Source organism: Emys orbicularis, chromosome 11, assembly GCF_028017835.1.
Source record: "Emys orbicularis isolate rEmyOrb1 chromosome 11, rEmyOrb1.hap1, whole genome shotgun sequence".
Classification (NCBI taxonomy): Eukaryota; Metazoa; Chordata; order Testudines; family Emydidae; genus Emys; species Emys orbicularis.
Window position 1 is genome coordinate 32,574,609 of NC_088693.1, and position 26,611 is coordinate 32,601,219.

General features: G+C 39.7%; 1 protein-coding gene across 1 annotated transcript in view; it reads right to left on the reverse strand.

The window, feature by feature from the left end:
- Nucleotides 1–1,890: 1,890 nt before the first annotated feature.
- The window catches only part of RBMS1 (RNA binding motif single stranded interacting protein 1), a 129,357-nt gene continuing 104,636 nt past the window's right edge, over nucleotides 1,891–26,611 (reverse strand). Inside the window, exons 7-14 of the mRNA XM_065412920.1 lie at nucleotides 20,239–20,354; nucleotides 18,510–18,559; nucleotides 18,313–18,406; nucleotides 14,928–14,978; nucleotides 8,383–8,493; nucleotides 7,164–7,244; nucleotides 5,461–5,543; nucleotides 1,891–3,259 (exon numbers count right to left, since the gene is read on the reverse strand). Coding sequence (XP_065268992.1) covers nucleotides 5,466–5,543; nucleotides 7,164–7,244; nucleotides 8,383–8,493; nucleotides 14,928–14,978; nucleotides 18,313–18,406; nucleotides 18,510–18,559; nucleotides 20,239–20,354 — 581 coding nt within the window. The 3' untranslated portion in view covers nucleotides 1,891–3,259; nucleotides 5,461–5,465. The remainder of the gene's footprint in view (nucleotides 3,260–5,460; nucleotides 5,544–7,163; nucleotides 7,245–8,382; nucleotides 8,494–14,927; nucleotides 14,979–18,312; nucleotides 18,407–18,509; nucleotides 18,560–20,238; nucleotides 20,355–26,611) is intronic.

The following is a 26,611-nucleotide window of genomic DNA, read 5'->3' on the forward strand; positions in this document are numbered from 1 at the left end:
TTAGATATTTGGCTATTTAATGCTTGGTCGGGGGAAAGAGTTTTTGATATTTTGCGGTAAGTTATTTGGTTTAGAAGCCTGGGGCAGGACAACACACACATACCACATGGAACAGCACCTCTTGCTACAGATAGCACAATTGGAGGGAAATCTCTTTAGAACATCAATATGTTTGTGTTCTTCTGTATGTTTTCTTTTTCACCTCTCTTTCAGACTGAGGCTAAAGGTGACCAATTAACATCATACAATTGCACTGAAGTGATGCTAATGCTCTAAGTGAAATTCACTGGGATTGTACATCCTCAGCCAATTTAATTCACAGCAGCTGGCACTGGCAAAGCACTTTTATGCAGCAGTGTGATGTTAGTGACTGTAACTGTTAAATCCCATGTTGCTTGCAGACTTTTTATGGAGAAACCTAGGCCTGAATTTACCATTACGTGCGTAGGCCTGAACTGAGGCAAAGAAGGGCATAGCTTTTGCATTCAAATCAGGTATTTGATAAAACTATTATAATAAATCATTTCCTGTTTGCTCTTAAAGAACAATAAATAACCTGTCGTTTAAGAAAGCTAAAATTCCATTTTAATTAAACATTTGGGAGGGAAGGGGAGCCTCTGAGAAGTGGAATCCAAATTTGAGCAGTTCAACATGAAGAAACACTAAAGTTTCACCATAAGCTGTTTGGGGTCCATCCGTTCTCCAGATATAGTTAGAATTGAAGAGAAAGAAGACATTTTCATTTTTTCAATCTTTTTTATTCAAAAGTTTTCAAAAGAAATAAAACAGAAAAAAGCTAACAATCTAATCAAATGTACAGTTCAAAAATGTCTTTTGGCGTTTAACAACAAGTCCTAGGAAACAAAACTACAGAGTTATCTTGAACCGGACAAATAAGTTACCACTGGCAAGTTTGTGGCACTAGAAAAACAAAAATAAAAAATTAACTCTCTTGATCATATAGATATCTCTATGAAAATCTTTTTTTTTCAATCTGTACAAAAGGTCTTTCTTCATAAATTAATTTTTTTTATAATTTAATGGCTGTCTACTATGTGATGTTTAAGTAACTGATTATTTCTTTATGTACAGAGGTTAAATTTCCCAAATCTTACCCAGACAATGAGTATGGCACTTAGTTCAGACGTTTCTAGCAGCAGCTCTTCCCTCCCTCTAACACAGCTATTATATTGCAATTTTAACGAATGCAAAAAATATCAAGTAGTGAGAGATCCAAGAATGGCAATATACCAGATACAGGGAAGGTGCTGCAGGAAGTCTGGACTTTTACAAAGCAGTAATATTCCAGGGAGCATAGAACCAATAATACCACAACTTTTTTTTTTTTTTTTTTTAAAGAAAAAACAAACATCTCTTATGACTATGTAATTCACTAGAATCTACACTTCTCAGAGCAGCAATTTACTTTTGAAACTATGAAATGTCACCGACATCTATACTCCAATACTCACACAATTTAAAAACTAAAAAATACTTGAATGAAGTAACTGCTCAGCCCTAGCTCCTGAGCTAGGATGATTTGGTCTGTGGAAACAGGGAGGGCCAGCAACCTGTCCCAGTACAAAAAGAAATAAACTTTGAGGTAGATAACTGATCATATACAGCTGACCAGACAAGTACACAGTTTTGGAAGACAACTTAATTTATCATTTGATTTAAAACATATGGCATTGTAATAAAAGAGCTTAATAGCAGTGAATTATCTAATACGTAAAAATACAAATAACTGTGTATTTATGAATCAGGAATTTCATAGTTTCAAAATTGGTTTTCTTTACACTTAACACTTGTAGTGATGATGTAAAGCGTGGCACTGCTTGGATCCAAGTCTTCCTTCATGCTTTTTGTGTCCATACATCAATTAAAATTATAAAACCTAAATGCAAATGTACAAAAAAAGGCACATTCTCCTAACCGCAAACTGGTCCGGCAAAAATAAAGAGTACAGAAGACGTAATGCTGAGACAAATCAGAATTATTGGTTACTGGCTCTTTGTTCTTTGGTAAAGTTACCTTTAAAAGTGCCAAGTCTTTTTATTTTTATTTACCTACTATAGAGAGCTAGTACCCAATCAATTATCCGTCTACTTACATCTCAGCTTATGTTTGCAAACAAGTCCTTAGCTTTTGCCATTTTGCTGTAATAGCAAATTTTCTGTTTGCTAGGTCTCAGCACAATCATCAATCTAAAGCACTATCATTAGTATAAAGGAAGGACAAAAACATTCTGTGATATTCCCACCCCAAATTCCCCCCTCTACCTACACTAAAACTAGAACATCAAGTTAGTTTCTGAAAAAAGGCAAAAAAAGATTTTACATTGCATCATACAGCAGAGTTCCTAAATCATTCAAACTATCAGAGGAAACTATTGGCATATGGCCTTACAAACAATTTATCCTATTAAAATTCCCCCAGTCAGAAAATGTGTTTCACACAAAACATTTTTCCCCTCTTGCATTTCACTACCTTACATATTATGTGAAAAAATCATTAAAAACACCTACTACACATTAAAAAAAGCCAAATTTTCAGCAATTTTTATTGACTACCTTTTAAAAGCCCTATGCTGCTGTTTTACAAGGCATAATAGACCAGCTCATTTGGTCAAAGCATTCTACACCATTAGTTTGGACTACTTACTGAAACAGCTACAGCATGAAAGATTTAAGGCAAATTGGAATTTATAGAAAAGGATAAGACACTTCACACTACGTTAAAAGAAAAACAGAACAGCTAAGAGAACAGACACTAACTGCAACACTGCACTGTAGCAACACTCACACACTGCAAGCACAGATCATCATTTTAGATGTTTTACTATTTTAAACTTCAGAAAACCCATTTCATACAATAAAAAAACAAAACAAAAGAAACAAAAACAAACAAAAAAAACCCAAAATACAAATTCTGCCATGCACGTAAATAAGTCTTCGTGGTCATCTGTGCATACCCAGAAATTTGAAAAAAAAAAAAAAAAATTGCGTCATAATACTTGATAAAAATTTTCTTACTAAAATAAACCTGTTCACAGGAACAGCTACTAGATGAATTTAAGGATTTTTTTATGCACCTTATAGAACTTATAGCAAAAATAGTTTTAGTTGATTTCATTATAAATAATGTTTTCAAGAACCTGTGCAAAACTGTCAATAATTCCTAAAGCACAATTGATCAGTAAAATCCATGATTGTTTCAGCCTTTGCACCCTTCTCCAGGCAAGGTCAACACTGGATATCTGTAACATAAAGAAGTCAGAGCTAGGGCAGAGTTACTTTTGCATTGTCTTCTATCGTAGACATCTATGAACTAAATTGTTTCTTACCTCAGATGTAGTTTTGAGAGGACCAAGTGAGCCCATGTACATACTTGACACCTGATCAGGGAGGTGCCAAGTGCCCTGGGAGTTGAGGATGCTCAGCACCTGCCCGGATAGGTCCTTTGCCTAATTACAACCTTATCCTATATATTTTTTTCCCCTCACACACAACCTCACTGATTCCCCCCTGGAAGTTCTGCTTACTGAGAGCTTAGGGACTGTGACCCTGCACTCAAACTACTGAGTGTTTTTTTTTTTTTTTAAATGGTAACTACTGTTGGCCCATTCATGGGGAGGAACATTATTTTGCAGATTCAGTTTAGTAATTTTAATACTCTTCTCCACCCTGCTATTCATTACTTATAGGGACCATACTGACTCATAGTGCATGTAAACACTAATAACAATGCTTCTTAAGACATTACGTTCATGCAATATTGACTTTTAAGGGGAGTGCTCAGTGTTTCCAATGGTGGCTACTATAATATGCCTCAGAGAAACTGGGTAGCAGTTTTACCATCTCTTCAAGAGGCCAAATGCTGTCCCTTCTGCTCTGTGAACATGCAAAGCCCCAAACGAGTGGAGATAATACTGATCTGTTGCTAGGGACAGGATATGAAGAGCAGAACTTTGCTTCCCTGTGTGCCCTGGATCACTGCTTGGCAGCAGCAATCTCCACAGGCCCACAGAGAAGGCTTAGGACAAGACCATGCATCTGAACTATACTGACCCACAAGCCAGATGCCCTGAATTGGGAGCATGCAGGGGCCATGGTGCACTAACAGTCCACAGGACGTGCCTGGGTAATCGCGAAGTGTAGGATTTAGGCCCCTCAACCTCAAAAGGAAGAATGGGAATGTGCAAGGCCTGTTTACTTGGGATTCCTGTAGGGGCCAGTATTTGGCCGATGTAAAGTAACAAACACGCAGACACGTTCACTATTATATGGAATCAGATAAAATGTGCTCAGCTACTGAATTTGTTTATATGACAATTATTAGACTTCTTGAGTACAGAAGAAATTCTTATCTGAATACTTGGGATGAGAGCAGTGTTACCAGTTACCACAGAACATACTTGACCTGCAAAACCAAAGGTAATTGAGAAATGTATGTATCAGTGAATGTGCAGTAGGAAAACAGGATTTGGTTCAGAAGGAGAGGGTCATACGTACAGAAGGTGCACAATCATAAAACTGCTAGTGCTTTCTGTGTTTCTAATAAACCTGTGTCATGAGAGCTATACAAATGAACTTTTATGAACCTTTCTGGGCACATAAACAATGCAGCAAGAGATTCACTTTCTAGTGCATGAATAAAGTTCTTTCAGTGTGAAGTCTAACAAAACTTTATAAAAATGTATGCAACTGAAGTATAGGGTTCATGATGGTTGGGGGAAAGACAAAGCAGAGAAGCGTAGGTCTTGGAAGGATGGAATGAAGAAAATGGAATGCTAGGAAAATGGTCAATGCAAACAACACTTTAAAGGTGGCAAGCTATAAAAAGCAGTGCTGCACGGAAGGGGTTACAGTCCAAACAAATGAGTGACTTATTAAGAAAAGCAAATGGAACATTCTCTATGAAAAGGAGGAAATTAACTAACTCTGAGACAAATTTAAGCCAGGACTAACACTTTGTTGACCAGTCAGTCTCCTTTCTACAGTAGTAAAGACATGGAAGGGGAGTCTTTACAAGTGAAACTCAACAAGGATTTCCTTGAGGAGATTCCATTGCATCATCCCACTGGGGGTGGCATTGCTTCTCTGTAGGAAACCCACTTCCAAGTTAGTCCTGGGATTCAAACTGTTCTCTGAACAAGTCCGATGACATGCATGGAAGCACTGATGTCTCAATGTGAAAAGTTAAGGTAGAATGGTATGCAATTGTGCGCCAGAGAAAGTACTAATAAATTATTTCAGATAATTCATTAAGGGCCTAATCTTGAAGCCTGTACTCTATTTTTTCTAATTTCTTACTCTGGCAAAACTCAAATTGACGCTGGGCACTGGCCCTAAATTATTAGCAGTTTTATTTAGATTACATCACTTTTGTAAGCTACAGTATATTGTACATTTAGTTTTGAATTCATGTCTTTTTCAGAGTAACAGGACAAGCCCCTACCTCAGTTATTTGTTTTGCTGATACGTATATGGAGAATGGTCACTGGACGTCTCTACTGTAACCTGCTGTTGACCACTAGCTTCCTGTAAAAGAGGAAAAGGGGTTGAGACATGATGCCCAGCAATGCCTAGAGATTTTGGATGCCTCTGTATTCTGTTGACACAAGACACTTGACTGGGCCTGGCTTTCAGAAACTGTTAAGCATCTTCTCCTCCATCCTTCTAAAAAAAACCAAGCCCCTCTCTAAGGTTTCTCAAGTTAGGCACCCCAAATCTGATGCATCCAACTTGGCCTTAATTTTTATTTATAATAGAAGATCTAATGAAATATAAAGTGATCAAGTACATGTTCTATTTCCTGAATTGCTATAGCAATAACTAGACAATGTGATGAGATTAACAGAATAGAACAACACAAACATATTAAAAAATGAGTGAATAAATTCTGAAGTTTTCTGTAGACCACTACAAGTCACCATCTATGTGCTGTGAGTCAGTGTGAAGAACAGATGTCTGTATTCCCATAAATTTTGTGTGTATCTGCTTGAGTACTGTAGTGTGGCTGGCTCTATGGAACACTAAGGATTAGTTCCGCTAGAGCTCTCAACACATATCCCAGTAACCAGGCGATGACTAATTCAACTGCTAGAGACACAAGGTGAGTGGGCTAGTATTTTTTATTGGACCAACTTCTGTTGGTGAGAGAGACAAGTTTTCAAGCTTATACAGAGCTCTTCTTTAGGCCAATGAAAGCTAGTCTCTTTCACCAACATAAGTTGGTCCGATAAAAGATATCAGATGAGATGAGATGAGGTAATATCATGGTACCTACACAGCTACAATACCACAGCATAATTCAATGTCTGGTACTTAAAAGGACAATACAGTGAATCCACCACTGGAAGTTTGCCTCTGACACATCTGGGGAGATGTGTAAACCATACTGACCAGGGTCAAGTGTCTCAGGACAAACAGACTCTGAAATGGATAAAAGCTGGCCTGTAAACTTCAGGGTGTGTGCAGAGGGAGATAAAAGAAAGACTAGGGAATGAGAAGGTGCAGGGGTGAAATCTGCCTTGCCCAGCCCCAATGCTGGGGGTTCTTGGGATAAGTGGGGCCTATGTAAACTTGCAAGGAAATGCTAAGGTTTAAGTAAGATAATATACATATAGGCTTTTTGTTCCTTAACCCTTTTCCTTCCTGTGGATGAATAAATAATACTTTGATTTGAACACACTATTCTCTGTCACTACATTTTTTTAGTGGCCATGGGTCAGAAGTCTAAGCAGGGGCCAAAATCCAGCTGGACCTGCTGAGGACATGGTTGATGGACAGGAGTGGTGTACATAGTGTGATTACACCCTGAGAGTTACAGGCCTGTAACTGGGAAAGACTGCCCAAGGAGAGACTGAGAATGGTCAATGGTATAGCTCCCCCTGGAACTGCAACATGCAGTCACATCTCAAAGCTAACCAGGGCGGGGCTGGGTCGCTGCTTGGATGGAAGAACTAACCATTAGAAGTTCACATTGGTGCAGTACATTTATTAGCTGAAAATAATGACATGGTGGTAGTTTAGTAAAACTGAATTTGTACTTAAAGGTCCTGCATAATGTAACGTTTTCATCTGTATGTTTTTTTCTGGCAAAACAATAAATATAACAATTTTGGCTATAATAGCCTGCCTCGTATAAAATTTACCAACCTCAACAGGAACAGCTGCTGTCTGAACATGTGTATACTGGGGTATGTAGGCTCCTTGCATAGCTGTTGTGGCTGGCATGTACTAAAAAGACAGAGAATACGTTCAGCTAAAATAAAATCTGATACACACCCCATAACATTTTTAAAAATATATATTTGAGTGCTCTGGTAAGGAAGAGGATTCAAAGCAAGCTTCATCAAAATGCAGAGAGGTGAGGTGTACTCCACTGAGCAGTGTTATTACACAAACTCAACTTTGGCCTTCAAAAACAAAGAGGTTAAGTATTTTCCTTCCAAAAAAATTCCAGTCTGAGTCTTTTTCTTAACAGTATGTACCCAAGGAGGAAGGATGATCTTATGGTTAAGGAACTGGCTTGTAACAGAAGATCTGTGTCAAATTCTTGTTCTGCCATACACCATGTGACTTTGAGCAAGGCTCTTATCTCTGTGCCTCAGTTTCAAATCTGTGAACATAGAGGATAGTATTTCTCTGCTTGACAGAAGTGTTATGAGGATAATTACATTTATATTTGAGAAGTGGCAAGAAAGTACACTGATGGAGGCCAGACTTTATCTAAATAAAGTGTGCCATGTATTTTTTTTTAATTTAGTGTATTTGTTTCCATGAGGAATGTAGTTTAAACTAGGAAGCTCATGGTGTTCCTTTAGGTCAGTGGTTCAAATTTAGCTTAAGTCAATAACGAGCAAAAGTTACCATCAGACAGGTCTCTTCAATCATCTGTATTAAATGAATTGGTATAGGTACTTCTCTATGTCAAACTACCATCTGGTATGCTAGATATAACATTGCACAGAATTTAATATTCAGATGTAAGAGGTTTTTAGCAGATCAAATGTCTTCATATCAGACAAATGTATGTGAATCAAACAATTTATTTACAACACTGAACCCTGCAGAGTGAACTCAGCACCATTGTTTCTGCTTCAAGTCCAGTTCTAGAATTAAAACTGCTTAAACTGGGCTACTTTCATTTGCTTTGTTCCATGTATTTGGAGTGCATTTCACACTACTACACTAGCTTGTCTGCTTACTCTTCTGCCCTAAAGAATCTGTACTGAAGTGTGGAAACAGCTATTTACATTTTGAGGAGGAAAAACACTTAGTGGGCTGGTTTTCATGTACACTACACAGATATTGTAATCAATACACAACATTTTCCCTTTGTATATGCTGAGCTTTATATTAAATTGCCACATACTGTTCCAGTACTGCCTAATGAAAGGTGACTCATCTGTTGTGTCAGAGGGTTTATCATTGATGCAGGCTGTAGTGACATGGTGTGGTCCATGGAGGGAGTCAATACAGCACCCTATAGGAGAAAAAAAACAAGTTTAAGAATGAGACCGTCCAGATTTTAATAACACTTCTCTTTTGGCTCAGGCATGTAAAACATGGACTTTAATTCCGAAAGCGTATACCAGTAGGGTTTTCCCTAACCCGCAACAATGAGTCTGGATACAAGCTGGTCTTGAAGATCCTAAGGATTTTACTCCATTTTATAGCTAACTACCCGATTGATACATGCACCAATCTGAATTTGTAAACTAACTGCTTAACTACCAACCAAAAGTGCAAGATTTGATGTACAATAGATAGACCTGCAAATACACCTCTACCCCGATATAACGCTGACCTCGGGAGCCAAAAAATCTTACCGTGTTATAGGTGAAACCGCGTTATATCGAACTTGCTTTGATCCGCCAGAGTGTGCAGCCCCGCCTCCCCGGAGCGCTGCTTTACTGCGTTATATCCAAATTCATGTTATATCGGGGTAGAGGTGTATTTCATGTGTCACTGTCTTATAGAGAGAATATTTTCCTCAACAGCAACAAATGATGCACTTCCATGACTGCCTGTGCAAGTTTCATACCCTTGAGTTAGGCATTGTAACTTTTGATCAGGGAAGAAACAGTTTCACTAGGGCACGAGTACCAGAGGGCTATGTTGTAAATACCATTTCTTCTGTAGAAAGTCTATCTAACATGATGGGATTACCACATTCGTGTCACGTCTCTCCATCTTCGTATGTACAGTGGACATAGTTTTTACGCAGCTGAAGTTGCCAAATATTCAGTTGCTGTACAGGCGCTCAGAAAACTCATAAGAATGCATGGTGGTTAATTTAGATGGATGGATACAGATGGGGTTTATTTGCACCCTAAGATGTTCCTGTAAAATTAGGTTTCTAAATATATTGTATGTATTATATATGCAGGTGTGTGACTGAAAAGTGGTTTAGGCTGAAAATTAATAGAAATAATTATAGTATACTGAAAGTCAGTGTTTTTGAATGAATAATTTATTCCTTTTACAGCAGGTCTTATATTTTGTATAAAGTACTGAGTGTAGTTAGAAAAACAATCATGTGACCAGTGTCGATGAAATGAGTCACAGGCACAAACACTGCAAGAATTTCCTGTTCTGCAGACTGCAAGCGTCTCTGCAAAGCAAATGAGAGAGAGAGAGCGCGAGCGAGCACAAGCTTCCACACAGGCCGAAGACCAAAACTGAGAAGTCAGGAATCTAGATCTTTCATTTCACTGAGATAATAGCTAGAATTGCACACCTGTAAATGGAATATCCCTAATAGCATGATAATCTATTAATTTGAATTTCTCACAGGATAACTTACAGGCTTTCATCCTTGTTTATCATTTCAAAACTCTACATTGATAAAGGGTGTAAATAAAATCAGTTGTCTCCATTAATGACAAACTTGGAAAAAATATGCATCAGTTGGGCATGTTGAAAGGATGTAAGTGTTCAACACCATCTTTTTTGCTTGCACAAACAGAAAACACTTTGCCAAAAAGATTTACATTTTCCAGCCTGCATAAGGAGGTTAATTAAACTCAAGGCAATTTCCTTGCTAGATTTGAAAATGTGTTTGTTTGTCAGCCATGGCACTGCATATATTAAAGCACGAGTCAGTGTATATAATGTCAGTACCAATAAACTCAGTCATTTTGACGTGGAATGGTACTGATGAGGGGGGAAATATGATGGGCAAATTATATATATAAAAATACATGACTGTGTGATATAAAAATATCATAGCCACGAGGGGGGTGACCTGCATTACTCATGAGCGGGGAAGCCATGGGCAACTAAATGAGTGCCCATAAATCTGTGTATATCATACCATATATTTTGCTTCTGTAAAACAGGTGGCCTGAATTATTTTAGATCTGCTCTAGAGCATTTTTAAAATTGGCTCTGCAATTTATCACATGGATATTACCACCACATGGGCTATATCACAAAGTGTTTAATCTCAGCATCCTAAAAAAAGGATGTACTTATCCCTCGGGAAATTGTGCTAGGGATAAATGTAGTTGTCCTCATCAACCTGCCTTCCTGAACACACAGACCATGTCCCTTTTCCTTCCTATCTTTCACTTTCAAAGTGACAAAAAAAATGTGAGAATGACTCTATAGCCCAGTGGTTAGGGCCCTCACTTGAGAGGTTCAAGTTCTCTCATCTCATCATTTGGGAGTGGAGAGGAATTGAACTGGAGTCTCCCACATCTCAGGTGAGTTTCCTAACCACTAGGCTGAATATTATAAGGAAGGCCACTGCCACCTCCTCCTCCTGGCTGTTTTGTATGGGGATAGACAGGCTCTGAGTATGTCTACTGGATTAGCTCCCACAGGCAAAATAGGCAGGGACATGACTATCTCCATCTGGACTGAAGATCATGTTGGGACTTAGGCATACAATGCATCTCGGCATCTGCCTGAGAAGCAGTGCACATGCCCAGAGACAGAAACTTAGGCACCTAAGGGAATTCTACAGCAAATATTTAGGTGATGAATGAGCTTAGGGACCTAGTGTTCAGTGGCAGCTGAGCAGGATTTTGTGGATTGCAGTGGTGCCTAAATATTGGCTTTAGGCACTTAAGTCCCTTAGTGAACCTGGGCCATTGTTATTGAGGACCAGCAAAGGGGAGAGCTGAGCCCTGGCACAGAAAGGCTGGGCTAGTTAAAATGTGAAGTAGCAGGAATCATGACTGAACTCCAATTCCAACTGATCACCTCCTCTTCCCTCCTTCTTAGCCTACAGAGTCCCACGGTGGAATCACCAAAATCCAAGAAAAAATATGGAAAGGAGAGTTACTTACCTTGTACAGAAATTGTAATTCTTTTAGATGTTTTGTCCCTATGGTGCTCCCACTTCAGGATGTGTGCACAACTGTGCACTCTTGATTGGAGATTTTGTCAGCAGCACCCATGGGTCCACACCTGCCTCTTACGCAACTTTGTGCTCCAGTGTGAGGATGTATAGGTGAGAGTGGACCTGCTACCGCTCCAGTTCCTTCTGAACCCCAAAGCTCAAGAATAACTCCAGAACATAGGGAAGGAGGGCAGGTAATGCATCAGCTCTGGAAGCATGCACAAGAGCACCATGCTGGGAAAAAGCATGCACTGATGACCAAGTGGCAGCTCTGCAAATGTCTGAGACATGTCCCTTCTTCAGTAAGGCTACAGAAGTAGACTGCACTCTGGAGGATTGAGCCATCACTCCAGGAGTGGGATGCACCCCTGAAACTTAGTAATCCTGAAACCCATTTAGACAGTCTTTGGGTGGAGATCGGGTGCCCTTTTGTTCTTTCTGTGGTGGAGAGTAAACATCTAGGAGAAGCCCTGAAGGGCTTAGTCCTATCAAAGTTAAAAGCAAAAGCTCTTCTTATGTCTAGTGTATGGAGACTAGCTCCTTCTCTTGAAGGGTAAGGCTTGGAGTAAACCATCAGTAGATTAATTAGGACATTCATGTGGAACTCTGAAGATACCTTAGGTAGGAAATGGGGGTGAGGGAAATGATGTCCCTTTGTCACAAGAAAACACCATGTCTGGTGGGCCAGCCATAAGGGCCTCCTAGCTCTTCTACTATCCTGGCTGAGGAGATGGCTATAAGGAATGAGATCTTGAGAGATAGATGAAGGAGGCAACAGCTCTCCAGAGGTTCAAATGGGCTTTTTTTAGCATGTTAAGAACTAAATTGAGGTCCCCTGGAGGAGCTGGTTTCTTGACAGTAAGAAAAAGGTTAAACAGGATTTTAATGAACTTTGCAGTGGTTGGGTGAGCAAAGACTGAAACCTCTTCAAAGTGTGTGTGTGTGTGTGTGTGTGTGTGTGTGTGTGTGTGTGTGTGTGAGAGAGAGAGAGAGAGAGAGAGAGAGAGAGAGGATTCTTCTAGCTGCCATTAGAGCCTATCTGAGTTCAGCTATAATCCTGCAGTTTTCAAATTTACCAAGTAAATTAAGAATGTTGCAAAGGCGAGACTCGAGAGGCGGTACCAGATCAGAAAATGTTTCTATATTTGGATTTCCCATTACTGAGTAGTACTGTCTGGATCTCTGGAGAGCTGTCCTGGTTTATGTTCCAGAGAGCCATCTAATACCCATGCCTTGAAATGACGTAACAAGAGGCTGGGGTGAATCATGGATCCTGATTCCTGGGTGTAGCGATTCACTGACAGAGGAAGACAGAGAGATGGTTGCAGGAACAGTCAAAGAAGCTCTGGGAACCATATTTGCCTTGTCTATGATTGTGTGAAGAGGATAGCCACTGATCTCTCCTGTTTCAGCTTATTCAGGAGATTGAAGAGTAATGACTTCAGGGATAAGCACAGACGAATACACTAGTCCGACGGATACTGAGAGCACCTCCCAGTGAATTGTGACAATGTCCTCCCCTTGACCAGAACCATTGGCACTCATCAGTTAGTGACAGTAGAGTGTTGTTGATGGTAAGGCAATTTTGCCCTGCAGTGAGGCCTGGAGAATGTCCAGCAAGGAATGCTGAGATTTTGCATCTCCTCTAGTGGGATTTGTAAGATCTCTGTAGTTCTTTTCACAAGTTCCTGGAAGGCCTTGAAATCATCTAGGATGGGAAGCGGGGGCATAACAGTCTCCTCTGGTGAGGAGGAGGATTTGTGGGAAGGAGGTGTCTCCTCTTCTGAACCTGGCTGCTCCTCCTCTGGAGGCTCCTCCTGTGAACTAAGACCTGGTGACAGTTGTTGATGTTCTTGAGGAGTCCTCTTATGAGGGTACCCTTTAAAAGTGCTCACCATAGGGGGCCCACTGTGGTGGGATGTAAAGAAAAGAGGTAGGACCCAAAGGTTGTTTCTGCCAGATGTATATGCTACTGGGACTCTCCTCCTTGGGATGCACTCCAAGGGAAAGAGACTGTAATGAAAAGGGTGAGAAACCTTAAACCAACAACTCAAAAGTCAGAGGATGTCTTGGGGGCAAGGGGTGTTTGTACAGGTTTCCAGTGAGGGACCAGTGACTGCATCAGTACTGGCTGTTGAGAATTCACAGATGGAACCATCAGCTCTGGAGCTATGAATTGGTACCAGCGGGAAGTCTCTCTCAGTACCCTTCCTGTGGGTAGCCAGAGAGCACATCAATGCCAGAGGTCAAGTCCCCCTGTGTATACCTGGAGACCACACTGATACCAGAGGTCAAGTTGTCATGGAAGGGTAAGTAGACTCTGGAAGATAAACTGGTGCTGGAGGGAAATCCCTGCCGGTACCTCTCAAAGGAGAGAATTCAGTTTCTTCCAGGTACTGGGAAGTTTGGATAGTGTTCCTTGGGAGGCTGCACGTTGGGAGGTACCAGAGACAATATCAAGGAATGGTCCATGCATTCTTTACCATTAGCTGAGGAAGACAGTACCAAGGAGTTGAACACCTTGATGTTTGAGGAGTCCTTATATTTCACAGGCACTGAGTCCAGTACCATCTCTGATGCCCCTTGAAGTTGCTTGCTGGATGCTTATCAGTATTCAGCAAGGTCTTTTGAGCCAGTGCTGGGGTCTGAGTACTAGAGGGAGTAGAAGCCTCAGCAGTACCCATACTGGGATGCGAGGACTCATTAATCCCAGTTTGAGGGGGTGACTTTCCACTCCTCTTGGTTTCTTGTTCTGGAGAAAGGGGTCTCTTTCTTTTTTGGTGTTTTGGAAGAATCTGAAGGGCCTCCACGGTCTTTGCTTACTGGAGCAGAAACAGTCACCAGGGAGCTCTGAGGATCTGAAGCTGATGTACAGTGGGTGGGAAACTGACTCAGACCCCACAAGTCTAAGAGAACTTTCCATAAGAGGAAGTTTTAGTTTATCCTCCCTCTGTTTATTTTTTTAGATCTTTTGAATCCAGTGCAGATCTCACACCTGGAGGGGATTTGGAGTCTCCCCAAGGCAGCAAAGGCAGCCAGAGTGCCTGTCGCTACAGGGCAAAGATATGTGGCAAGTCAGACAGGTTTGAAGCCTAGTATCTTGGCATAACCCATTAGGAAAGTCTGCTGAAGAGAGCCAAGTTGGACTATAAACCTACCCCAGGCAAAAAAGGGAGGGGGAATCCCCCAAAGCACAAATTGTACTAAACAAATGAAAAACGAAGAGAAAAAAAGTGAGCAAGCTGTGCAGCTAGCTAAGTGGGCACTGCAACACTCCATCTCAAGCTGCAGGTGGCTGAGAAGGAACTGAAATGGTACTGGCCTGTCTTCCCTATATACCATCGCACCAGATCATGAGGAATGTGTAAGGTGCAGTCATGGACCCACAGGCACTGCTGGCAAAATATCCACTCAAGAGTGTACAGGCGCGTGCACATCCTGAAGTGAAGCATTGGTAGGGACAATTACTTGAAGAAGAATGTTTGAGATCTTCAGAAAGCTGTGAAGTGTTTTATATCTACACAAACACAAAAAGAGCGACAGTGGGAGAAGGAAGCATAAGAACTTACGGGGTGCTGCATTATATATGGTTGAGGTTGCATCCAAGAAGGACTCTGAACCTAGAACAAAAATAAGATTTAATTTTCATCATCACACTATTTTTCTTGAATGCACCCATTTTAAATATCGTGATTATTTTATCAATCATAACATAAAAAGCCTTCACTTGTTCATCTGCTTACCTAAACCAGCCTCTGTCTGATGTAGACTAGGAAACACGGATTCTTATTAAAACTCCTATTTACAAACCTCAGCTCTGTTGGAAGGAGTAAAACTACAGCCTAATGGGAAGGCAAGATATGGACATAACATATCATGTGCAACTCTCAAAGCAGTACGTTTCATTCACTTTAATCTAATTTGTAGTGCAGGCCTTAGAAACTCTGTGGAATACTCTGTAAAGGTCCCAGTGGAAAGAGAAGTTTGGCTTCCACTCATGTTGAAGTGTGAAATGCCTATGTGTCCTTGGAAATCCCAATGGGAAAAGTAACCAGGAAGTCTTGGAAAGCACAAGATTGTTTGCTCTGAGTTTATGCTCACATGGCATTGGAATGAAAGGACTGGCTAGTCTGATAGTAGTTTCTACTCAGTTTGCAATGGATAAAATACTAGTAATTCTGCTTCAATCTGTTATAGGGACAAGAATAAGGATTAGCAAAGTTGGGTTTCTCCTGATAGGCCAAAAGAGTACAGTATTCTCAAAGACCAGGAAGAGGGAGTGTGGTTCTGACAAGCACTCTCTCCTCAACGGCAAGCAGCTCTTTGATTTTCAGAGAAAATGAGATTGACTGTCTGAGACTTTCTGACTTAAGGCAGGATAACTTTAAAAGAGTCTTATAACTACACTGATAAGCTAGTCTGCTTCTCTTAGTTGAAAGAGGCCGGTTTAAAGAACCATCTAGTACTCCTGCTTTTACAAAAGACTTTTTTGTGAGAGAAGTCAAGGCAGGCTAGAAACATGGAGCTGTCACGTCTCCATCGCCTACCAAGAAAGTATACAGAGGATGAGGAAGGTTTCTGATCTCTTCTGTGCACCTAAAATAGGTTAATTAGTGCTGCTGGAGACTTAAGGCCACAAGGTGCCTAAACCACCTCACATGGAGTCCTGTGAGGAGCAAAGGCAGTTAGACCTTGTTGTGAATTGAGGTGACTTTCTGCAAGATCAATATTTCCTGCCCTTCTTTTTCAATTATTTTTCTGTTGAGTCACACTGAATGACTCTTCCTTTTCAATCACTAAAGAGCAGAAGCCTGCTTCTGCAACTCACTTTATAGAAGGCAGATCGAGGACCAGAGAATTCAAGAACCCAGAGTCTTTAATGCCAAAACGCTTGGTGCAATTTCACTGGTGCTTTGACTGATCTCTTCACCTGACTCATGACTTTCATCTGGGTGTATCAGAGGTGCAGAAAGAGTACGAACAAACACTAACCAAACGTTATGAAATCTGATGTCCTTCAGTAAAACTAACTCTAAGAACAGGTTTTGCTGCACCTCAAGGAAAAAAAGTCTCATTTTCATGATGCATTCTGATTGTGTAAGTGATAGAATGCTGTATGTTCAGCAAGCTTGGATCTGTAATTAAGATGTGACTAATACACATATTATGAAACTCTTTTGGCCAGAAAAAATATCACTTCCTTCTACACAGAATTATTCTTTCATTTTCATTTCTAATTAAAAGGATGCAACCATTTCAGATAGTACAGTATGAACGGTGTTTAAACTGTTTCATTCTCTAGAATCTGAGCCTTGTGCCACATGTTGAAAAACACTGCTAGTAACAGATATTTGGAAATATGCAATACCATATGCTGCAGATTTGAATGGGAAATAGCCTAGAAAACTTGCATTTTATTCACAAGTAACTTCTCAGTGTTTCCATGTCAAATTCCAGTTTTCACATGCAACGAAGGAAAGAATCGGAGAGATTCCCTGAAGGACAGTGAGAGCCTAACAAGGATTCGCTTTGTGTTTTTAACAAGGAATAAAAAACTAAAATCACTGGAATTTTGCAGGGTAGGGGGGCGGAATGGTGGAAGCTAATAATAATTCTCAAGATTTACTGACTATCAAGGCAGTACCATAATGTCCCCCCGGGATGACCAATTTTCAATAGGTAGTGGAAGCACAGATTAATAGGCCCAGTCTCGTTCGCTTTCCTCACCTGGGGCTGCTGAACCATCTGAAGTTTCTACAAGGGGACAATATAGGCCTTAAGTGGGACCAGAGGAACATGCAGGTCTTGTGCTGACTCTCTGTATGGGGCGGTATTTCACCTGTTCTGCACAAATGGTTCAGTTTTGTCCTTAAACTCAGTTTTATGCTAGGAAATGGGAGGTAATTGCTAAATTTAACAAAACCAAAATCTTCAGCATTTCATATGTTAGGATTTTTTACTCCCTTGGTTTAATCTTTGAACAAATCTACTTTGCTTTTGGATGTCTCTCCTATATGAAGTAAATGCCTACAATAGCTAAATTAGAGAGACATGGTGGGTGAGGTCATATATTTTATTGCACCAACTTCTGGTGAAAGAGAGAAGCTTTTAAGCTTACACAAAGCTCTTCTTCAGACCTGAGGAAGAAGTGAAGCTCTGTGTAAGCTTGAAAGCTTGTCTCTTTCACCAACAGAAGTTGGTGCAATAAAAGATAATACCTTACCCATCGTGTCTCTCGAATATCCTGGGCCCAACACAGCTACAATAGCACTGCAAACAGCAATAGCTAAATGTCTCTTTAAGCGGTGGTGTGGCAAGTCGGCCTTTCCCTGATGCTACTGAACTGCAGCAGTAAATCCGGACTCCTGCTTTGCTCATATGTGGAAATATTTGTACTTGACCTCACGGCTGTCCATGATTTTCTCCCAGACATCTGAACTCTTCTTCAAGCTCTCTCCCCTAGGGTGTAGTGAGTGTCTAAATCTGTTCTCAGGACTCCTTACGCCTAAAGGAAGCCCCAGCAGCATGGGCAAATCTTCAAGCAAAAGCCGGCCAACTAAATCAAAGAGGGTTTAAATAAAGGTATTCTCTTACAAATACACCACAGACACAAAAAGGATTCAGCAAACTGCCACGGAGGACAATAGAGAACTATATATGAAATCTACAAGTGGCCAACAAATACCTTAGCTGTAACCACAAGCAACAGCCTTTACTTTGCAAGATCCCTTACATCTAATTACATTGCTGTGCTACATAAAATAAGCAGCACTTCAAAACAAGCACCCTGTTAGTCACTCATGTGGCATTTGTGCTAATCCTGTATGGAATTTAATAGCTATTATTCATTTAAGTTTAGCATCTTTGTAGAGACCCATAAAAAAAGATGTAGCAGCTAGTAAATAAGCATCAGTCCCTATGAATCAATTCTGCGATTGAGCTCTAAGTACAAACCTGGTACGTAGAAACCGGAGAAGCAATATATGGCGTAATAGATGTTTGAGTGATCATCCTGTTTGTTGCAATACTGTATGGGGAAGGATAAAATCTACAAAATAAAATTAAAAAAAATTAACCCTACAAATGTAATAACTCTATGTATATTTCATAATGCAGAAAATTCTTTTGTTTAGTGTCACCACTTGACGTACCCATTTTGTAAAGCAGCTGTAGTTGGATCATAAGTAAGCGTCATTCCAGCCTTTAAGGAAAAAAATAAATATGTACATATATATATATATATATAAAAATGGAAGAGTTGACAAAACTCTATTTTGGAAATTGTTTACATAAATCCTTCTTTAAATATATTATTCTTTAGTAAAAAAATAATCAGCGATATTTTATTTTCCTGTGCTGAGGGAAAGGTTAACAGTAGGCAAAAGTAATTGCATAGTAAAAGGAGTCACTGAACTATAACGTTGGCTCAGAATACAGAGTTTCAGTATGAAGAGAGAAATGCAATATCTGAAAAATTGGGGTGTGTGTGTGTGTGTTTTGCCTGTGGTGCATTAACTGTAAAAATGAATGTGGAGAACTGTTCTTCAGAAGATAGATGTGAACATTTTCATAGCCTCAAATGTTTAGTCTTACTAAAGACAGTAAAAGCATATGGAAGAATTATCTTGGATATTAAAATTTAAGAAAGACTATGATATCAGTGTGATTGGGAAAAACAGCATGTTGCCCTGTATTTGTGTATTTCTCTCATATGTTGTAAAATAGGTACAGCACTGTATTTCAATCCTAACTGACTTACAACATTCACATGACTTAACCCATTTCAATGCTGTATGAACAAAATGTTTAGTTATATATGACTGAAGTTATGTTTTTTGGCAGTTTTACACTGGATGTATATATTGTGTGTAAAATCCTGCTCCCCTGCAAACTTCAATTGAGTTCAAGAGGATCAGGATTTCATCTTTTGCATTTACATAGGGACACAGGACTGGAATGGGCCCTCCTGGGTCACCAAGCTCAGTCCCTTACTATCACAGTCAACCCTGTCATATAAATCCCATTCATAAATTTATCAAACACCGTCCTATAACCAGTTAGATTGTCTGCCCCCACTAGTCCAATTGGGAGGCTGTTCCAGAACCTCCCTCCTCTGCGGGTTAGAAATCTTCTTCTAATTTCCAGCCTAAAAATTATTCATGTCCAGCTTGTATGCATATGTTCTTGTGCCAACACTATCCTCTAGCTTAAATAGCTCTTCTCCCTCCCTGGTATTTACTCCCTCAACGTATTTATAGAGAGCAGTCATATCCCCTTCTCAGCCTTCCCTTTACTAGGCTAAACAAGCAAAGCTCTCTTAGTCTCCTCTTGCAAGGACTCATCGATTACCAGAACTGTACAAAGTATTCCAGATGAGATCTTACCAGTACAATGGCATTAATACTTCCCAATCTTTACTGGAAATACCTTCCTTGATATATCCTAGAATTGCATTTACTGTTTTCATGGTCACATTACACTGGCTACTCATAGTCTTCCTGTCATTGCCAATACGTCAGGTCTTTTTCATCCTCTGTTGTTTCCAAATGCTGAGCCCCAAATTTATTAGAAATTTTTATTAGTCCCTAAATGAATGACCTTGTACTATTAAATTTCATCCATTTCTATTACTCTAGTCCTCAAGGCCATCCAATTCCTCCTGTATAATATTCCAATCCTCCTTTGCATTGATGATCAAGTTTTTAAAAAGAAAAATAAAGATGCATTTAAATATTTTATAAAAAGTTACAAACTGGCATGAGAGAGGTGCTGGAACACATTTAATATGCCAAAAGGCCAAGCCAAGAAGTCTATATGCTTATCATTTTTGTAAGTATTCATCATCACACACCCATACTAAAGCTTGAAGGGAGGACTTACAAGTCTCACCTCGCCTTCTCTATGCCACGCTCTCCCGTTCTGTATATATTTGTTCTGATTCTGTCTCTTTTTCTGTCCTCCATCTGCAAATTTGCACAATAAAGGTTCTGCAGGAGCTAAAGGAATAAGGAATACTTTGAATTAGGCATTTTTGTATAAAATGTATTAGGCATTCCAAATATTGTATACATTTATAAGTAAAACACATTAAATTTTATTTACTTTTAAAAAATATTTAATGTTAAAATTACAGCATTAACACAGACCCTTGATAGAGCATCAACTAGTGGGCAGGACTGAACATGAGAATACCTATTCCACAATACACTGTACCATCAATAGTTGACAATCAAGTCACATGCAACTAAAGAATACAAATCTTGAGGGATACGGGGACCAATCAATTTTCTTCTAACCATATACATCCAAAATTGTTTAAACTACTTTTCTTTTTTTAATTTTTTTAAATAGTTTAACGTGTTGTAAAGGGGCATTCTCAATGTAAAATCTAGTCAGTTTCTAAAAGTCAATGGGGGTCTACATGGGCACTGTGGTGTGCAGTATGGAATTAGTTGTGAGATAGGTGCTTAACTATCTATGGAGGGTAAATAGCTAAACTGATCACATACAAATACCGTCAAATGCTGAAAGCAAACTAAATGGAAAAATAAATAACATTTTCTCTACAGAGAATCTCTTTCAGTTACAGTCATCATGTGTTACTTCTAACAACAGGTTAAATGAGATATAAAATGAAAAATTTAAATTGACTTGTCCCTTTAAGATAGAGATATAACAAGACGGTAACATCAGGTACAGCTATGGACTAGTTTCCTCTTAGCTCTTCTAGTTAAATTATTATATTTCAATTTAAAATGCTGACATAGTAAGACTGTTAGCAAGACACACGGCCATGATGTGTTCTACCACGTATCCCATGTGTGTTCCATTCTGTGAACTAATGAAGACAGTGGATCTAGTTCTGAACTGTGCCTTTCATGAGGTGCAGTCCAGGAAGATAGTGGGTTGGGGCGTGGGGCTTTATGTCACTTTTGGGCTTCCTGCATTCTGGGTCAGGTCCCATTGTCAGTTATAGCAGCCCTTAGACATTTCAGTAGCTTCTCACAGGTGCATACATTCTGCTCGGCTAGGCCAGAATAGCCAGAGCTCAGGCACTCTGGCACAAAACTCCCTTTCTTAACACTGCTTCTGCCCCCCCTGTCATGCCACAACACTGAAGGTTTGATGTGGAAGCAGTGTAGGCTGTTAATCCAGTCTTATGCCACTTTGCACTGGCAGATTCCCAGCTGCTTTCCCCTTTTCACCTCTGCAGCATAGAGGGGACAGAGCCCAGAACTGAAACCTGAAATTATTGACTATTTTCCTTTTACCCCACTCTTTGGTCAGCCTCAGAAAAAGGGATCACCTACAGCTTGATGGTGTTTTCCCTTTTCTAGTCTTTACATAGCAGACTAACCATGGTCACTTCTATTTCTTATCTCAAAATGTAAGCAGTCATAATGAGAAAATATAGGTGGAAAAGTTTGCATCTTACTCTTTCCCTATTATTACCGTAAATTATCACTCTTCTGAACACCTTTCACTGATGCACAGTCTTTTCCCATCCCACCTCTCCCACAGGGTGGAAGTATTATTGTGACTTGGCTCTTCACAAATCACTGCCAATAATTCCTACTACATGAGCTGTCTAAGCTGTTTCATGACACTCCTTTATCCTTTCTCTAATAGGTAACACTCCAGTGAGAGAAGGCTGGATCTAAAAACGTGTAGGTTTCCAAATGTGAAGTAGACATATAGGATTAGAAGACAAGAATCAAAATGGTAGCACACCTGTAACAAAATAAACAAAAATCTTTCAATATAGATATAATTAGTGCCCAAATGCTATTCATACTGTCTAAAGGTGCTAAAGCTGATTGCTTCTTTCATCTTTTGTATGACTTGTTTCTGAACCTTCAAACAGTGGGGACTGGATAGCTCAGAGGATTAATAACAAGGCAAAGACTTTCACCTCTAAGCCATCAGTTTAAGTCTGCCTCAGGCTGGGTGGTCAAGTCATTATCTGGGGCTGGCCTATATGAAATCAATTATTGATACTATTTCTGGTTCTACTGGGAAAATACTCGCATCATACCTGCATACTTCTTGGCAGTCTTTCCATGAAAGATGCATGGACTTAGAGGCAGAAACACCCTCACAGATGGTCCCTTGTGGTCAAGGTTGAATATGAGGCGTATCAGTGAGGAAGCTTGCACCGCTACTGCCTACACTGTATATACACCTCTACCTCGATATAACGCTGTCCTCGGGAGCCAAAAAATCTTACTGTGTTATAGGTGAAACAGCGTTATATCGAACTTGGTTTGATCCGCCGGAGTGCGCAGCCCCCCCCCCACCGCCCCCAGAGCGCTGCTTTACTGCATTATAGCCGAATTCGTGTTATATCAGGTCGTGTTATATCGGGGTAGAGGTGTATTCAGTAGACAAATGGAAATATTCAGTGTCTGGGTCTAGAAATCTGGCACCTTCCATGAAAACACTTAAAAATAAATGTTAAGGGGAAATTACTTAATATTGCATAGTGATAAATTAAGATAGGGACAATTTAGGCTGACAATATGGAAAAAAAAATTCTTTGAGATGTATAGGACCATAGAGTAGTCCCACAAGGGAAGTGGTGGAAGCCCCAAATGGAAAGGACAAATACTGAAAAACATACTATAGGGAGCAATGCTGCACTAGCAAGGAAATGGACTCTAAAGCCAAGAGTCATTTCCCATCTCTGATGTCTACTGTTGTTAGAAGGGGCTTTTTATTTCTTATCCTTCTATATCTTTTTGGGGAAAGTATCTTATGAAGGTACTGAAGGACGTGTACTAGAAAGGCCAGATTTCTATACTCCTGCCCATGTTGGATAGCATCTTATTCCACAAATTGTCCCATTGAAGTCAATGGGACTACTCTGGATCAGGCGCTACTCATAGTGAGTAAAGATATTGGACTCTGGCCCTAAATATTTTTAACTCCTTGATTTCAGCATTTTGATGCATCCATTGTAATGCATGTAAGCTTATGATTTAACACAGGGAAACATTTATGGCACAGAAGGAGCCAGTGATCCTATATATGTCTGTTTTTTTAATAGGTTACTTTAAACTGTGTCTAATGATACAGGAAGGAGATGTATTTTCTAAAAATATACTGTAAATTTTGATGTGGTGAAGAGAAATTGGCTTGAGGCATATAAAGGTGTTAAAAAATTCCCGCTATATACTTCCAATCACACGGGTGTATATTAGTATAGCATTCACAGGTAGTGAACACTTACAGCTGCATTATTCTTTCTTTATAAACCCCTACAGTGAGATGTGCAAAACTTTCGCAAAAGGGTTCCTTTGGAAGTTATGTTTTCCACCTGTGTTCTTATACCAAAAGAGTGATTTACTTTGTATTGTTCAAACAAAATCTGATCAAACATTTGAAAAAAGAAAGCACAAAACTTTCTGCGTAGCTCAGTGGAAACAGTCCCCTGGCAAATTTAAGAAGAAAAAAAGTCAAACAAACAATGTATAAATGATTGAAAAATTACTTTTATGCATTGGACTCTCAATATCCAAATAGCCATGGCAAAAAACAACAAAAAAACAACAAAAACCCAGCAACCCACATCCACCTGCAACTTGCCTGAAGATTGTGCCCCACCTTTTGGACACAGACCTGGCCATGGTGATCCATGTGTTTTTGCCTTTCAGGCTTGATTATTGCTACTCATACCCAGAAATGAAGCCATATGCCTTGCAAGTTCCAACTGGTATAAAATGCAGCCACCCATAGGGTTAACTCCACAAACTGCTGTGAGCACACTGCATAGTGCTCTGGTTTTTGCATTGACTCCCCAGTCCAATTGGACTGACCCATTCCAATTCAAGTTCTCTGTCCAGACCCCCACAAGCATCACCTGTTTGAGCCTAACTATTAGCTCCCCCTCTGCAACCACAACTTCCCACAACAGCTATGTTCATCAGAACCATGAACCAGTCAGCCACCAATGGGAGGCTCCTGAATACAGGACACAACCTGCAGAGAATCTGATCCTACACTATGGAACTCACTCCTGAAACACATAAGAATGACAGGCCTTGCTGCATTCAGATATTTAAAATAATAATAATAATAATTAAAAAATAATAATTTCTGCAGCATAGATTTCCTTTAGTAAGTTCCACAAATACACATTTCACTTGAACATACAGACATATAAAAACCAACCACCTGCTAGTCAAGCTATTTTTCCATCAGGCTGGGAAGGAAGAAAGATATATAGTTATTTCTATTTTTTAATAGTTGGGAAGTGCTCAGGCACCTAACATGATGGGGACCATTTAATTACCTAGATAGACATTAGACAGATTTGTAGTATAGAAACTGTCATTATATCGTTGAAAGAGAGTGGAATTTTAAACAACACCTCAGTGGGTTAGAAACAAGTCTCATGACTTCCAATTGAATTTGTGCTTCTAAATCACTGAGGCGCTTTTGAAAATCCCATCCTATATAATTACCGGTAGTTGTAATAAACGACTATAGTGATGTCCTTTGTGCTATTAGACTGAGGTGTTCTTTATCTGTTGCATGCATTTTTCCTCAGTTAAACTGGTAGAGTGATTAGTGCTTCATGGCTGGAAGTACAGAACACCTGCACCTCTCATGAAGTCTTTTTCATTTTACCACAAATTTCTTCTCCCTCCCCCTCCCCCCCTTTAAAAGGAGAAGAAGACTGTAATGTTACTCAGGCAATTCAAATGCTACGTTTTCTATAAGGATGTAAATTCTTCTGTTGCATATACAGGACATGTATGTACAATAGCAGTCTGTGTTGCTTGTTAAATGTATACCTTCATATACTCTGAGCTGAGCTGTCAAATATTTACCATAAAATATACAGTGGCAAAGTTAGTGTTACTGTAGCACACTAAAGTTTTGAATTTCTTTACTTCTGAATGCTAATTTTCTCAACATTACAGTTGCATTCACTTTTGCATTTAAAATACAGAAAACTCAACAAGGTGGTTTTAAAATACTACTTTTTTAAACAGTTTGCTTAAATGCTACATATTTTAGTATTTTTTCACAGCATATTGCCAAGTAACAAAGCATATGGTACCAATGAATTCTGACATTAAAACATCACTACAACGATGCAGAAACACCATACAGCTAGACACTTTTGCCAAAAACCGGATTTTTTTTTTAAAACTAAATCATGTCTGTCTAGTGCAGGCCCAAAATCATAACAAATATCGGTAGCTTTATTTTTTTTTGAGAGAGAAACTGAATGGACTCCACTGTCATCAAATTAATCCTCGTTTTGTTGAATATAAAGCTCAGGGGCCAAAGGTCATCTCCCTGATCCTTCTAATAGTGCCACAGTAGCACATTTTGAGTTGTCACAATTAACTTCTCTCTCTCTCTTCAATTACTGTTCCTTAAAATTAAACAGCAGGCACAAGATGAGAGAATTAAGAAAAAAATAAAACGTTATCCTAAATTTAACGTTTTATTCTAGACTTAACAGGTGAAATCCTGGCCCCACTGACTTCAGAGGGGCCAAGGTTTTACCCAATAACTCCAAGGCCTACAGTAACTGTGGTTCTTTCAAAGGTGCTGTCCACATGTATTCCACCTCTGGTACATACGCGCTCCACGCCCACAAGATCTGAATTTTTTTGAATAGTATTGTCCATTGGGGCTGCATCTGAACCCTGTAGCTGAGGGCACAGAGTGGGTCAGCTGCAACCATCCATCAGTTCTTTCACTAAAGCAGAGTTCACCTGATATAGAACTCCGTAATATCAGGGAAGGAAGGCAGTTCATGGAATGCATGTGGAAAGCATATCTTGAAGAACCACAGTTACTATAGGCTGAGTAACCGGCCTTTCTCCTTCTAGTGATTGTCCATATGGATTCCATTCCTGGTGACTCACAAACAGTGAGCTCATTTCCTGGAGGTGGGTGCTCTGAACTGGAACACTCTACCAAAGAGGAGTGCTGAGTGAAGCTGTGAACAGAACTCCAGGTAGCTAGGTAGATCTGAATCCCTTGTCTTCTTAGATGAGCCGTCACAACTGCCAACCACTTGGTGAATTCGCTCAAAGCCATGGAGAGTCTGAAGGGAAGCACTTTGTGTTGAGACTTTCCCACCAGGAACCTGAGGTATTTTCTGTGAGCCAGGTGAACTGTAATGTGCAAAAAGATGTCTTGCAAGTCAAAAGACATAAATCAATGTTGCAGATCTAAGCCAGGAATTATAAAAGCTAATGTTACCATCCTGAACTTGAAATGACTGACAAAT